Source organism: Anomalospiza imberbis, chromosome 15 (assembly GCF_031753505.1).
Source record: "Anomalospiza imberbis isolate Cuckoo-Finch-1a 21T00152 chromosome 15, ASM3175350v1, whole genome shotgun sequence".
In the NCBI taxonomy this organism is placed as follows: Eukaryota; Metazoa; Chordata; class Aves; order Passeriformes; family Viduidae; genus Anomalospiza; species Anomalospiza imberbis.
In genome coordinates, this window is record NC_089695.1 from 18,482,637 (window position 1) to 18,496,605 (window position 13,969).

The window sequence follows — 13,969 nt, forward strand, 5'->3', positions numbered from 1 at the left end:
CACACTCTCCCAGGACACTGGAACCCCTGGGACAGGACTGAGCAAGGGCACAGCTCAGCTCCTGGCTGCAGGCATCTCCCCTGTGACATGTCCACATGATGGGAACAGTGGTTGAGAAACATTATAATTACCAAAGAACAATAAATATTGATTTTATAAGTACATATTTGTGTCTAGTTTTATTGTAAACACTATCAGGCAATTTTACCTGGTTACTTTTTTCTTATCTTAGGCCAGCAAACTCTCCAGCAAGCCAACAAACTGAGATCAAACAGGTCGTATTTGAGGGAAGGGATCTGCCTGACAGCAATTTCTGATTTGGGAAGTCTCACCTGCCCTCAGTGATACCTCAAGAACAACATTTTTTGACATTGCAGATACTGATGTGCTGAATGAAGCCAATCAGGCATCTCCTTTAGATTGATGCACTTTTAAAAAAAAGAAACCCTCAGTACCCACAGCACAATTTCAGCAGAAGACATGTGGAAGTGGTGTAGAAGCTAGAACAGTATTGTTTTGAATCATTCGAGTATTGCAGAGAAACCTTGTAACCTTCCACAGGAAAAGAGAAACTTGGCCATAAATTACCCTGCCTGGGCCCGCAGCCTCAGCGTGAAGCACACGTGAGCAGCCTCTAGCTCCTCAGGGTCTCAGAGGTAATAGGGGAGTTAAGGCTGCACTGACATCACTCCTGAATATAAAAAGTAATAAGTTAATGCTTTAGAGAAAAAAATACCACTTTCCCTGTTTGCCTCAGGCTCTCACAGCACAGCCCCTGTGCTCTGTGCACCAGTGACAGCCTGCAAAGGATCCCCATCGTTGCTTCATCTCACTAATTACAGTTTACCTGCTGCAGATTACAACACGGGATTAGTATTAAGCAAGATCTGTCCTGCTCACCCTCAGCCTGGTCCCGAGAAGTGCTGAGCAGCATTCAGCGGAGTTTTAATTCAGCCTTCCTTGTAGGGAGGCTAAAGCTTAATAACTTCTATTTAGAATAATAAATTCACATACATTTTTTTTTATACCTACTGATTTGGGAAGGGTTTTCAATTCCCCCCATAAATCAGACCCCAAAGGAATCCCTGTGTCACTGAAGCAGGTGTCAGGTCAGCAAAGCCTCGGGAAATGCTTGTGACCTGCAGGGAGGGCACAGAGAGAGAACGGCAGTGGCAGTGCCATTGTTGGTGTTCAGCAAGGTAAACCCAGGGAGGGTTTGTCCCTGCTGGAACAAACGGAGCACAGACCTGGGCTGGAATACGCTGGTCCCAGCACCCCTGAGCACCTGCACTGGGACCAGCACTGACTGTGCAGCTGCCCCAGTGCAGGCTGGTCCCAGTCCTGCCTGCAGCTGCACTGGTACCGACTGCACACCTGCGCTGGCACTGCCTGCACACCTGACCCGGGCTGCCCCTCTCCTGCTGGTGGAGCTCCCCGTGGTCAGCCCAAGCACCCAGGGGAGGGACAGTGCCAGCACAGGCTCCGTCTGGCCGAGTTCCGGCTGCAGGGACGTTTACACGCGTGCTTTACCTCGGGATGCCGAACGTTCCTGTGGGTCAGGGATGCAGCTGGGGTCAGGGACTGGGGTCAGGGACTGGGGTCAGGGACTGGGGTCAGGGACTGGGGTCAGGGACTGGGGTCAGGGACTCACTCCCCTGCCGACCCCGGCCTCAGCCCGGCTCCAGGGCTGGACAGGCGCACAGGGCAGCCTGGGAGCAGAGGAGCAGTTTCACACTCTCAGTGAGATAGGTACAGTGCCTTTCCCACCTGTGACCGCCTGTCCCCGCCGCGGGAAGGCCGAAGCCCGCGGGGCTGGGCCGGCCGGGCTCAGGCAGCGCACACCCGGCACGGCTGCAGCCCACTCTCGTCGCACGCCGGACACCGCAGCGCCCGGTAGGACTCCCGGAATCGGTTTGCCAGCATCGAGAACTTGCTTCCATGGCACAGTGAGCAGGGAGCACAGCCGGAGCCTTTGCACTGGGAACAGCCGTGCTCAGCATTGCCCTCCTGGAGCAGACAGCAGGAAAGAATTTGTTAGTGGGTGCGAGATACTGAAGTCAGGAGCATTCTTGAAAGAGGGAAATTCTCTCTCCCAGTCTTTGCCATCACGGTTGCTCCTGACACACCACTCTGCCTATGACAATCAGTTCTCCACAGCAAGGACTTGGACAAAAAGGCTCCCACATGCTTGGGGACAATTTGTGGCAACTACTAGAAAATGAGAAGTTAATGTCACTGGGCTTATAACACAATACTCCAAACTCATCTTTTTCCTCTGCACAACTCCACCCATCCTCCTGTCATTTCTTATCACACCATTTCCACTCTGTAGCCTCAGGTTTGAGCCACACTTCATTTCTTCAGGGATGGCTCCTTACCCTCTCTCCCCAAATCCCTCATCATGCATACTTTCTTTTGAGCTGTCCTTTGTGCCTGCCTCTCTCCCACTGTGCCAGGCAGCCTCTTTCAAATCCCACCTTGAAATTCCTGGAAGCAGAAGGACCACGGTGACCCACGGGCCAGACTCAGTTCCATGAAACTGTATCAGCTCCACTTGACAGCACTAGGTTTTGTGGGATCACATCATGGTCAGACTAATTGGGATTCTGACCAACAAAGACTCCCCCGTGAGAAAAAAAATGTAAGGCACAACCTTATTTCAGCTGATACTAAAATTTTAGCCTGAAGCAGTCTCAGCCACAGAGCAGCTGTGTTTAGCCTTGTCAGGCTGGAGAAACTCTGGCCTGGTCTTATCCCACTGGGAGGGGTGACAAGGGATGGAGCCCAGCCAAGCTCTGTAAATGCCAGCCACCTCCAGGGGAAGAAATCAGTGGGAGACATGAGCACCTGGAGCCAGCACTGCTGTCCCAGAGCAGGATCTCAGCACAGTGTTGGTCGTTATCTCCTGAGTGAAACAAGGAACAGAGTTGTGGTTTTTATCCAGACTTAGCTAGGAGCCAGAGACAGAGGTGGATGGGGCTCAAGTGGTTTGACCAGGGTTAAGGGGAAAAAGAACTTTCCATTTTCTCTTACCTGCACATGCTGGTTGCAAATGACCTTATTCTCCACGTCTTTTTTATGACCACCACTAAATTGTTCTTTCTTCTCCCGGTACACGAATGTCCAGTCATTTATCCCCTCAGTCTGGATGATTCTTCTCATGAGCTCTTTCTGGTCCATCGGTGCACGGATGATTTTCAGGTTATTGGTGTAGATGATGATCTTGCCAAAATCTACAACTGGGGAAGTCTGAAGAAGGAAGTTGCCAGTGTCTCACCAGTATAAAGTCACTCTTCAAACACTGATAGTCCCTGCTTCCAGAAGAGAGTCCCCTCCACCAGGTCAGCTCCCCTGACCAACCCCAGAGCATCCAGCAAATTGGTGGAGGTACAGCCCTACTGGGTAAATTTGTATTTTTTTTTTCCTAGTCATTTTAAAGCTAAATTTGGTCAAACATTTCCCTGAGAGCAGCACTTTGCTGACCTGGTCCCTCCTCCCTGGGTGTCATATGGAGTTACTGGGCCTATTGTTTTACACTCTCTTCATATTTCACTCTGAGTGTCTGTGTCAAGAAGCTATGCAAAAGGAGATGTTCTCCTAAAAAATGCCCTGAGTCACATCAGCTGCCCTGAGGTGGCTGGTGCTCTCCTGACAGTGGGGCACCTGCTTTCCTGTGGGGAGAAGCACGAGGGGGAGGCAGGTGAGCACAAGTCCTGCCCACCTGCAGAAGGTGAGAGCCTCGTGTGTGTTACACAGACATGGTGTCTCCAAGCACCAAGTGCATGTTGATGCAACACAAGCTGCTACTGGACTGTGGTTACTCCAGGTATCTGTGGCTGGGGACACTGGGGAGGGAAAGGAGCAGTTACCCAAGAATGCAAAACAAATTAACGGGCTGGATAAGATCACAGTAGTGCACTGTCTTTGGGCAGGAGAGATTCATCATGGTCTGATGTTTTCAGGCAAACTGCATGTCCAGTGTGTCAACAGGTCAAATATCAGCCATCTGGGTTTTCCACACACAGCTTTGATGAGCACCAGGAATTAACAAATTTCAATGGGTTCAAATCAAGGCCATAACAAATATTTACACATATTGTGCATGTACTGCCTCTTTATAAGACTAAAGAAGCATTTCTCCATCAGTGGCATTAATTATATGTTAAGAAAATGGCCAGTGAAACTAAGCTGGGATTGTCAAAGTAGCCAAAGATGAATTCTGGCTGCCAGAGGATGCAGACACCTGGTACCCTGAGGGCAGCACTGGCTTCCTGCCAGCCAAAGTCACACAACTCTAATATTTTAAATATATCTAATTAACTTAACATCTTCCTTACATTTGACTGATCTAGATGCAGTAGGATTCCCATGTACAGATATCAATATCTATGGATCTCTTTTACTCTACCCAATGGACAAATGCAGACCAGGACCAGGAGAAGCCAGAGCACAGCTGGCGGCTGCTGTTCCCTCCTGCAGACCCTGAGGATCCTGCCAGGCGTGGCATATTCAGCACACGGAATTCCTGGAACAACGGCTGGAGATTCACAACCACCCTTTCCAATCCTGGCCTGACAAAACAGTTTTACGTGGATGGGGCTGCAGTGTGAGGCTCCCGTCAGCACGTTCCTCCGAGCAGGACTGAGCCCGGAGCTGGTGCCCGGCGCGGGGCACCCGGGCAGCACTTACCCTGCAGAGGCCGGCGCCGGGCTGGCAGTCGCTGAGCAGGGGCGCGGTCCCCGTGAGCCCGTGTTTGTGATCCTCTCGCAATACGCTGATCCTGCGGGCGGTCAGGGCCGTGGGCCAGCAGAACCTGTTCTCCGGCAGCTCCCCGGGCCCGCAGAGGTGCTCCCCTGGCTCGAAGCTGTGGCGCAGGAAGCGCCGCGAGTGCTCCTTGGCCGGGGGCTCGAGCTCCTGCCCGTCCTCATAGACCTGCTTCAGCACCCGCCCGCTGTAAGCCGAGGATATTTTGAACCGCACCTTGCGGGGCCGTCCCTCGTGCCGCTGGCTGAGTTTCTTCTGGGGCTCGTCCATCCCTGGGAGCTCAAACTGCAGGTCCCAGAGATCAGCTCCAAAAGCTTTGGGTCCAAAAGAAAACACTTCCAGCCCCCCCTGCCACTTGATGTATAATTCAAGGTTTCTAGTAGTTCCTCTCATCTTACAGTGAAACTGACACCACTGCATTAAACATTGATAGAAATTCACAAAGAGAAAATATCACTGGTAGTGAAGTCAAAAGCAGGTTGGTGAGTGGGGGCCAAGCTGGACACCACAGGAAGAAAGGAGTTAACCTGGAAGGAGAGGATTAAATGCCATGTTTCTGAAACAGTGGAAATGTTTCTGCCATGTGCTGTGATAAGTACTACCCCAAATACATCATCCCAGTAGCTTTTCATAATTTTCTGACAAGGAAAAAAGTTAAAAAGACAAAATCAGAGAAAGATCAATCCAACCTCACAAATTACAAATGTGAATAATTCCTCTCCCATTCTCACACTGAAACCCTGAGAGCACAAAGCTCAGTTTCATTTTAATCTAATGTGTTCCTCTACAGGTTGCGAGATCTAATTAAGATATTCTCTCATTAGTGCTCAATCCTTATTTGTAATTCTTGATGCCTTTTAGGGCCTTTTGGACCATTCTGGGTTTGGTTTTCATTTTCAGGAGACAGTCACTCATGCAGCTCCAGCTGAGGGACTTCCTTTGCCCAGCACTGCCAAACCTCCATGTGCCGGGACAGCCCCTCCTCAGAGATCCCACCCGTCACCCAAAGCTGGTACCTCACTGGCCTGGTCTCTGTCACAGAGGCTTTGGCTCCTGTGCCCATCCCTGCCTGGACATCTCGAGCTCCTTTGACCTTTCGAGGGGTAAAATAAAGAGTACGTGTGTGGTACAAAACACATCTACAGGTAACTGGGCTTCAAACATCTCCCAACACCTACTTGAATCACATAGGTCCCCAACAGGAGTTAAAATCTCTTTAAATTTTTTTTTTTTTTTTTTTTGAGTGCCAAGATTTTAGTACATATCCACCATTACACATCAAGGGGGACTGCATTGGCAGGATGTAGGCAGAGAGTTTAATTTAACTTCTTTCAATTCAAACCCAGCACTGTTAAAGCTTAATGCTCTCAATAGGTTAATTCATTATGTCTTTTAAAAGTTTGTTAATGAAATCCTAGGATGACACTTTAGAAGCTGCCTGCTAATAATTCCACTGCACAGACCTTCCACCGACCAAACAGCTGCCACAAGCAGTTCCTGTCACGACAGACACCGCTCCGAGGGTCCCTTGGGCTGCTGGAAGCCTCATCACAAAGACATGTAAAAATGCTTCCTGTACCAAGAGAACAGGCCTGAACACGCCTGGGAAAGCACACAGCCCCAGAGCCGCCCTTGGCATCGCCACAGCACCACTGCAGTGCTGCTGCCAGGCTCCATCCCACCTCACGCAGCAGAGCTCACCTCGTATGAAAACTCTGATTTGCATGAACCACACTCGGCTCTTGCTGCATTCCCTTGGGAAGCCTGATCCACCCCTTCCCCTGTGAACCCTACTGAATCCAGCCTCAGAACTGCTGCTTTCCAAAGGGTCCCCAGCGGCCCTAATTGACACAAATCGCACTGCGAGATACCTCAACTGGAGTTCATTTTCCTTTGATTAAGGGAACAATCAGACAGGAAAGGAAGTTCAAAGCAGCAATGAGAGAACAGAGCGCGAGTACCGCTGCGAGCCAAGCAAAGCCACCGGTGGCTGTACAGTTATTCACAGGTGCTGCCACAGCTCAGACCCAGACTGTGCCACTGGAGCAGCCCATCCATGCTCTGCAGGATTCAGCCGGGCACGGCCAGCCCCTCCTGCTGCCCCAGTGTCCACAGCTCCCCGTGTCACCCCGGGCCAGGACAGAGGGGGCTGCTCATCCCTCACTCCCAGAGCCACACGCTCCTTTATGTCCGTGTGCTGCTGACTCCTGCAAAGAAAAGTTCCCCAAACGGCCATTCTGCATTTCTTAGCTGTTCTGAGCACCTCGGGTCAATGCTCCCACATTAAATATCCAAACGGGGACTTTCTGGGTGGTGTTTGATGAGGCCATCCCCAGCACCACCCGTGACCCCGGGTTGCGGGGGCAGGCGCCCAGCGCGGGGGGCGGGGGATGCGGGATAGAGGAGCCCCGGCGGCACGGGGGTGGGATATGGGATGGAGGAGCCCCGGCGGCACGGGGGTGGGATATGGGATGGAGGAGCCCCGGCGGCACGGGGGTGGGATATGGGATGGAGGAGCCCCGGCGGCACGGGGGTGGGATATGGGATGGAGGAGCCCCGGCGGCACGGGGGTGGGATATGGGATGGAGGAGCCCCGGCGGCACGGGGGTGGGATATGGGATGGAGGAACCCCGGCACGGGGAATGAAGGGTGCGGGATGGGGGAGCCCCCGCCACCCGCATGGGCCCGCAGCTGCCGGGGCCAGCGGGGGTTTGTTTCCCACAGCCCGCACGAGCCTTGCTAAAAATGCAATAAAAATAATTTGGCATTCAGCAGTGAAATCATTAAGTTGCACGACCCAGATCATCACAGCGCTATATTTGACTTCAGACTGTTCCACTGCATTTTAATGACATCTGTCTTCCAAGCGTGGGGCCTGTCCTCCCCCCCCCGCAGCAGGGGAGGATCGGGGCAGCCGGAGGCTCTGCAGAACAAAGAGCCAGCCCTTGCCCCGAGCAGCACGAGGCTGCATTGGAGCTACCGCAGCAAAGCTGGGGCTCTACAAAGCAGGGCTGAAAGAGGAGCCACGGGGAGCTGGACTTTGAAGGCATTTTCCCACCTGCAAGTTTTGCTGGGAAATGCTTTGTTGTGTTGTGCTTCCTCAGAGCAAGTCCTGCTGGCCTCCTTCCCCGCACAGGGAGCAGGATGGGGATGAGCATCCGGCTTCCTGCTGCAGCAGCGCCCTGCTCACATCACCGAGCACCCAGAGCGAGTGCCAGGACACCAAGGGTGGTTCCCAACACACCATGCGACACAAAGAGCAAGGCCTGGGAGGGCATTCGCAGGCAGCCAGCACAGCCACCACTCCCTCTGGCCTGGCAGCCTGCGCCTGGATTTCAAAATTCCCCGTGCCAGGAGATACTGACATCTGCAGCTAGAAGTAAACCACAAAAAATACAAGTATTCTGCTAACTACTGCTCAGGAGTTTCCTGTTCAGTAGCACCGAGACAGTCTCAGCTGACACTTTTTTACAAACCTGTCCACAAGAGCTAAGACAAAGGTCTGCTTCCAGCTGTCTCCAATTGATATCTGCCAGCAGCTCAGAACATCTGCAATCTTATATCTGGCATTAAACAACACATTTTTTTTTTAAATGAACAATATTAAAAAGGTATAGAATTTTTAAAATATGAGCTGCCCCAGCCAGAAGGCCATGCAGTGCTCAGGGCTGGCTCTCCCATGTTCAGGGTTTGGTTTGGAATTCCCAGGGTGGGAGGGACCTCAGAAGTACCTAATGCAGCACCCCACACACACAAAATCCCCAAAATCAGCCTGGTCAGTGTTCCAGCTCCTACTGAATTTGTTGAGTGTCATTAGCAGAAAACAGGCACAAAAGGGCAGCACACAGGAGCTGCAGTGTGTGTGGCACCTGCACAAGCAGCCCTAACACCACTATTTCCAAATCATAGAAAACATCGCAGGATTGGCTCAGGTGTAAGCTCTGATGTTCGGGTCAGGACACACTAAAGTCTGTCTCCAGGAAAGCAACCTGACCCACACCAAGCTTTTTTGGCTTTCCTGGCCATCATCATCCTCTGCCAGGGACTTACATAGCTGTGCTTGTAGCACTGGCCAGGTGGCTTGTTCCCGCTGTGAAATACCGGGGCAGGCATAGATCTTGTGAAAAATCCAAGGAGCCGAAGCAGGAGTTTTCTTCCCTCCCAGTCAGAGCACAGTCCTGGCTCCCACAGCCAAGGGATTGCATGGCTCCTGCAGAGGGAGGGTGGGTGGGCGCAGCCCAGCAGCCCCAGTCTCCGGGCTGGGGGTGCTCGGTGTGTCCCACTCCCCCAGAGCTGTTCTTTCACTCACTCCGAGCTCCTGCAGCCATGGGCAATCAGGAGCTGATTACTCACTGTCAGCCCTGGATCAGCAGCCCCCACCACTGGCGTTCCCAAGTATCCCTCCTGTATCCAAATTCTTGTTCCAAAGAGGGCTGAAGCTGCTGTCAGAGCAGCTCCCCCGGCCTGGGGCTGGGACACGGCAGCAATGGGAGCAGCAGTGCTGGGGGGACACAGCAGCCACAGCCAGCACGGCTGGGATGGGCTGAGCTCAGGGCTGGAGCCTCTGATGCAAACACCTAACATCTCCTCGGGAGTCCTGAGCACCTGATTAGATCTGAGCTAAGGAGTGATGTCATGCTGCATCACCTGCCTTCATGGAGGGGCTGACAGGGTTTCCTTTTGTGCCCAGCCTCCCGTTTTCACAAAAATGCCGAAGTCACGGGTTATTTAAAATTCTGGATGCTTTAACGCTGCATTGAGCTGGATTCACGAGTCATGAGGGTGCACAGACACAGAGCTACATGCACACACCTTCGTACACACACCGTGAGCCCCCACGGGACTCCATTTTCCAGGAATCCAAGCTAAGAAGGTTTCCCTGTGCTGGCAGAAGGCAGGGCCCGCTGCACATTCCTGGAGGCAGAAGTCAGCAGGAGTGGAGGACGCCCAGCACCTCCGGGAGAGCAGGCAGGCTCCGTGATGAAAGCCAGCTTACTCTGCACCTACCTAAGTAAGCACAAAAATCCTGAAGTCACAAAGAAACAAAGGAGAAAACAGGAAAAAGAACTTCAAAGAGGGAAATTCCCAGGTGCTGAGTTTTATCTATGGACACAACTCTTCCCGGGCTCCTCCTGAGAGCAGCAGCACAGCCTGGGACCAGAGCCCAGGAGAACACATGTGCAGTGGGCAAGGAACAGCCCGGGCACTGGCCACGGCACAGGGGCGCTGCCCACCCGGGAGCACACAGAGCAGGGACATGGCACCTTGCCGAATAAACCCACCTGGCGATGGAAGTGAGCCCCTGGGAGCAGGAGCACTGCTCTGCCCTGCAGACATGGAAACTGCTCTGCCAGCACAGGGGAGCTCCACCAGAAGGGCTTGAGCCCCCTGTGTGCTCTCCATGGGCTCAGGAGCAGCCTGGTGCTGCTCCCCAGACCTCCTCCCACAGGCAGCTCTGCTCTGCCAGCAGGAGATGTGGGAGAAGCCAGCTCAAAGTGAGCCCCCGGGTCACAGCGTGCCCAGAGCAAGCAGCTAAACCAGTCTCTCCCTCACTCAGTAAAGCAGCAGCACCCCTGCAGTGCCTTGGTCAATGCTAACCCCTCCAAGCTGCCCCTCTTGTACTGCACCATCCTCTCCTAGAGCTGGGGGCTGCAGAACAGCAGGATTTATAGCCTGCTCCTGGCTGCAGCACTCACTGGTGGCCAGAAGCACCTGGCAGCAATGAAGGTGATGCAGCCTTGCAAGCAGCGGGGCCATTTCCAAGTGTTTAATTAGGTAACTGGAGCCTGATGTTTTCTGCTGTTAAACCTACATAGAGACCAGTTTCTGAAGGCCTCTGTCAGGTCCATACTACTTGGAAACCCTGAATTCTTGTCTTGGAGAATTCAAGCTGCATCCCTGCAGGTTTGGCGCTGAGGGGGCAGATCCCAGAGAAGCAGGATGCTGTGCTTGGTGTTCCATGGCTCTGCTCTGCACTGCAGGGGAAAAGGACGAGTGTACCAGAAAGCCCAGAGCTGCTGGGGGGCACTGGGCACTGCCTGCTGAGGGGCCAGGGCTCACGGGCAGCTTCAGCTCCCAGCGGAGCAGAGGGGCTGCCCACTGCCCCTGTCCCTGTGGGGCAGCTCCAGCCCTGGGCCGTGCAGCTCAGAGGTATCAGAGCCGGTTTTGTGTCTGCCCCACAGGCTCACAGGCCTGGTGTCAGCTTTAACCAGCCCCATTCCATTCCTGCCAGGTGCGGGGACCAGGCCGCAGGAGGAAGAAGAGGAGGAGGAGCAGAAGGAGGTGGCCTGGGTGACCCCAGCCACAGGAAGGACACGTCCATCCTCTCTCACTGCTGCTCAGCCTGGTTCCACCGCCAACTACTCCTAATAACACTTCAACAAACACACAACAATCTGTCTTCATGAAAATCAGTGAATAAATTTAATTTAAAAATACTTTTCTATTTCTGGACAGGCACCACTCTGCTCCAGCTACTTCAGAATCAGCTGAAGCCTTCACAGTGCCCAACAGCCAGACTGCACAAGGCTGTAATGGCCAAACACAGCATTCCACCCTCTGTGAGCTTAATAAACAGCTCCCCTAACCCCTCCTCTTTATGAAGTGTAGATGGGGTCTCAGTGTTTGGCTTCTATCCTCCAGCTGATGCGTATGTACCTCATGAAGGGGGGAAAAATGGAAAAGAAAGCCTGGAACAAGCAGGTCCCTGGGGGTTTGTCCCTGTGGTGCCCCTGGGGCTGCGGGCGGGCACTGGGAGCAGGGCAGTGGTGGCCACTGGCTGCACAGGACAGGACAGGACACCAGGCGCTGGTTTGAGAGCTGGTAAATTTTAGAGAGGCTCTTTCTCTGCTGGCTGCAGGTCCCAAAACTCTGCACATCCCTGCAGAGTCACGCTGGCCTAATTACGTCTTCAGGCAAACACAACTTATTTACTGAATGTGCTGGGTTCTGCCATCAGCACCGCCGTGCGTTCAGAGCCCACAGCCGGCGGTCACTGCCCACAGGACCGGCCATCCGTGCCAGGAGGGCACTCCCACCCTGACCCTTGGAGTCTGGAGACACAGGCAGGCCCTGCCATCTGCCCCTTTCAGCAGCAGCACTGGGCGCCGTGTTTGTGGGTGGGTAGGAGGGTGAGCTGCCAGCTCAGATCTATAATCTGTAGCAGCTTGTAAGAGGCACCCCCTCTCCCTGCCCTCCAGGAGCTAAAAACAGTCTGAAAGGTCCCCCTTCCCCCGGGAAGGAGGCATGTGGCATCCACTTGCATAGTGCAGAGTGGCTGAGGCTTTTTATACGCCCTGGAGGTGCTGCCATGCCGTGCCCTCTCATGGCACCACAGCCCTGGCTGCAGCAGTGCTGCAGTGGCCACTGAACCCCAGCCCAGTGCCCTGCGGCTCCTGTGGGATGATGGGGACAAAGCTGTTTCACTTTGCTTTGGGATCCATTGGTGTTTTCTGAGTCAATGTTGGAGCTGGGGGAGGCCAAAAGAAGCAACCCCAGGAGGGAGACGTATGTGCAACCACTTGGTGTGGAAGCAAAGTTGGGCACATTGCTCTCAACGTTGTCTCCCAATTTCTGCTCCATGATAAACCTCTTTGAGTAACCCTGTCTTGTAACACATTTTTTCAGCGGTTCCATCCCTTCAGTACCAGGCATCCATCCCCTGGGAAGCTGCAGAGGGCTCCTGTGGTTCAGTGGCCATGCCCAGGAAGAGCCCTCTGCAGCAGCGGCACCACCTGTGGCCCCGGAGCAGCGTCCTCCAGAGCAGGCACCCCACTGCATCCAGCCTTGAGTTAATTATAGCATCGGCACCAGACACTGCTGAAATGAAAGGGAAGGATGAGCAGCTTTCTAGCTCTGCCTTTATTTTTTAACCTCAAGTAAGAGTCATGTTGGAGGAGAGGCGGTGACAGAAAATAAAGTTCAATGGAATGGTCTGAGTGTGACATGGAAAACCAGGAAAGCCTCACATCCTGATCCCAACCTGGACACTGAGATGCTCTGTGGCCTCGTCTCCTGGTTTTCTCCATGGGAGCTGGGGAGTGGGGGATGCTTAGTCTGAGGGCATTACAGAGATGAATTAGCTTTTGGAAAGTGCTTTGAAGACCTAACAAGTTGTATAAATGTAAATGTTAGCACAGACAGCTTCTGTATTGCAACAGAATTAGAGAATGCAGCCTGGATCGGAGACTTGCTTGCTGTTCTGGCAGCTCAGGAGCTGCGGGCTGGAAAAGCCCTGACCCCCCTGGGTGATCAGTACCTGTGCCCCAGGCATGCAGGCAGGGCCAGAGTCACTGCCAGGCTCAGGGGAGCTTGCCCAGAGCATATCCCTGGTGGCATTCCCAAGAGATGGAAAGCACAGGGGGCTTCCTGCAACCACCCATGTCACTGAAGACCCTCAGGTAGCCCCAGCCCCCTGATCCCCTGGGCCCCCCAGGTGTGCTCAGCACTGCTGGATTCCCCAGCCTGGCCCCTCCTGAGGTGCCTGTGAGGTGGCCAGACGCTCCAGCTGGGGCCAGTGGTTTCCCATGGAAATTCAGTGGGAACTGTGCGCTGCACTGTGCATGTCCATCCCCCCAAGCAGAGCCTCGGTCCCACCCGATGCTCTGAGAGTGCAGCTGATGCAGCCTGGCCCCAAAGGGGCCCTAAAAGACCAGGAAAACCAAAGAAGCACTTGCCAAGCAGATCTGGCTGGAGGTAAGCAGGAGCCGGCATGCAGAGAACCATCCACTCGACTTCTTCTCCAGCACCTCCCCACTGCAGGGTATTTCCCAATTCTGTTTCCTTTCTAATCTAATCAGATGAAAATACAAACTGAGTGCTAATCACAGAGCACAAATAGGGAAGAATATGTAAAAAAGAAAAACAACCTTCACCGCCTTTTTTTTCAGTAAAGTTTATGTCAGGCATCGCACTTCGAACCGCTGGCAGATGAGCTGGTGCTGCTTGCAGCATCACTCATTAACCAGTGTGCACCCCACCAGTCCAGCACACATCCCACAGGACAGACTGCAAAGCAGCATCAAAGCAAAAGGAAACTTGAGATGGAGCAGAGTGAGGTCATTGCTTCTTGGCATTATCCTGAAGATGTTTGTCAACATTTTAGTTTAGTTAAATGGCCACTATATTACAGAAATACAGACATATTTGGTTTTGACATAATCATGATCTGGGGAGAGAACTTTTGAAAAAACACATTAAACCTTTC

At 53.2% G+C, this 13,969-nt stretch overlaps 1 protein-coding gene across 2 annotated transcripts; it reads right to left on the reverse strand.

Annotated features, from left to right (window-relative positions):
• Nucleotides 1-1,827: 1,827 nt before the first annotated feature.
• Nucleotides 1,828-10,463, reverse strand: GRXCR2 (glutaredoxin and cysteine rich domain containing 2). Of its 2 annotated transcripts, XM_068205411.1 has the most exons (4): nt 10,363-10,456; nt 4,690-5,291; nt 3,034-3,249; nt 1,828-2,007 (listed from the first exon to the last, which is right to left on the reverse strand). In XM_068205411.1, the coding sequence occupies exons 2-4, from the start codon at nt 5,182-5,184 to the stop codon at nt 1,828-1,830; spliced, it is 891 nt and encodes a 296-aa protein (XP_068061512.1). In that variant the 5' UTR covers nt 5,185-5,291; nt 10,363-10,456. The 2 variants fall into 2 exon arrangements, 1 of the variants encoding a protein (XP_068061512.1); XR_011004243.1 differs by lacking the exons at nt 1,828-2,007; nt 3,034-3,249; nt 4,690-5,291 and adding an exon at nt 9,576-9,790 and having other exon boundaries at nt 10,363-10,463.
• Nucleotides 10,464-13,969: the final 3,506 nt, after the last annotated feature.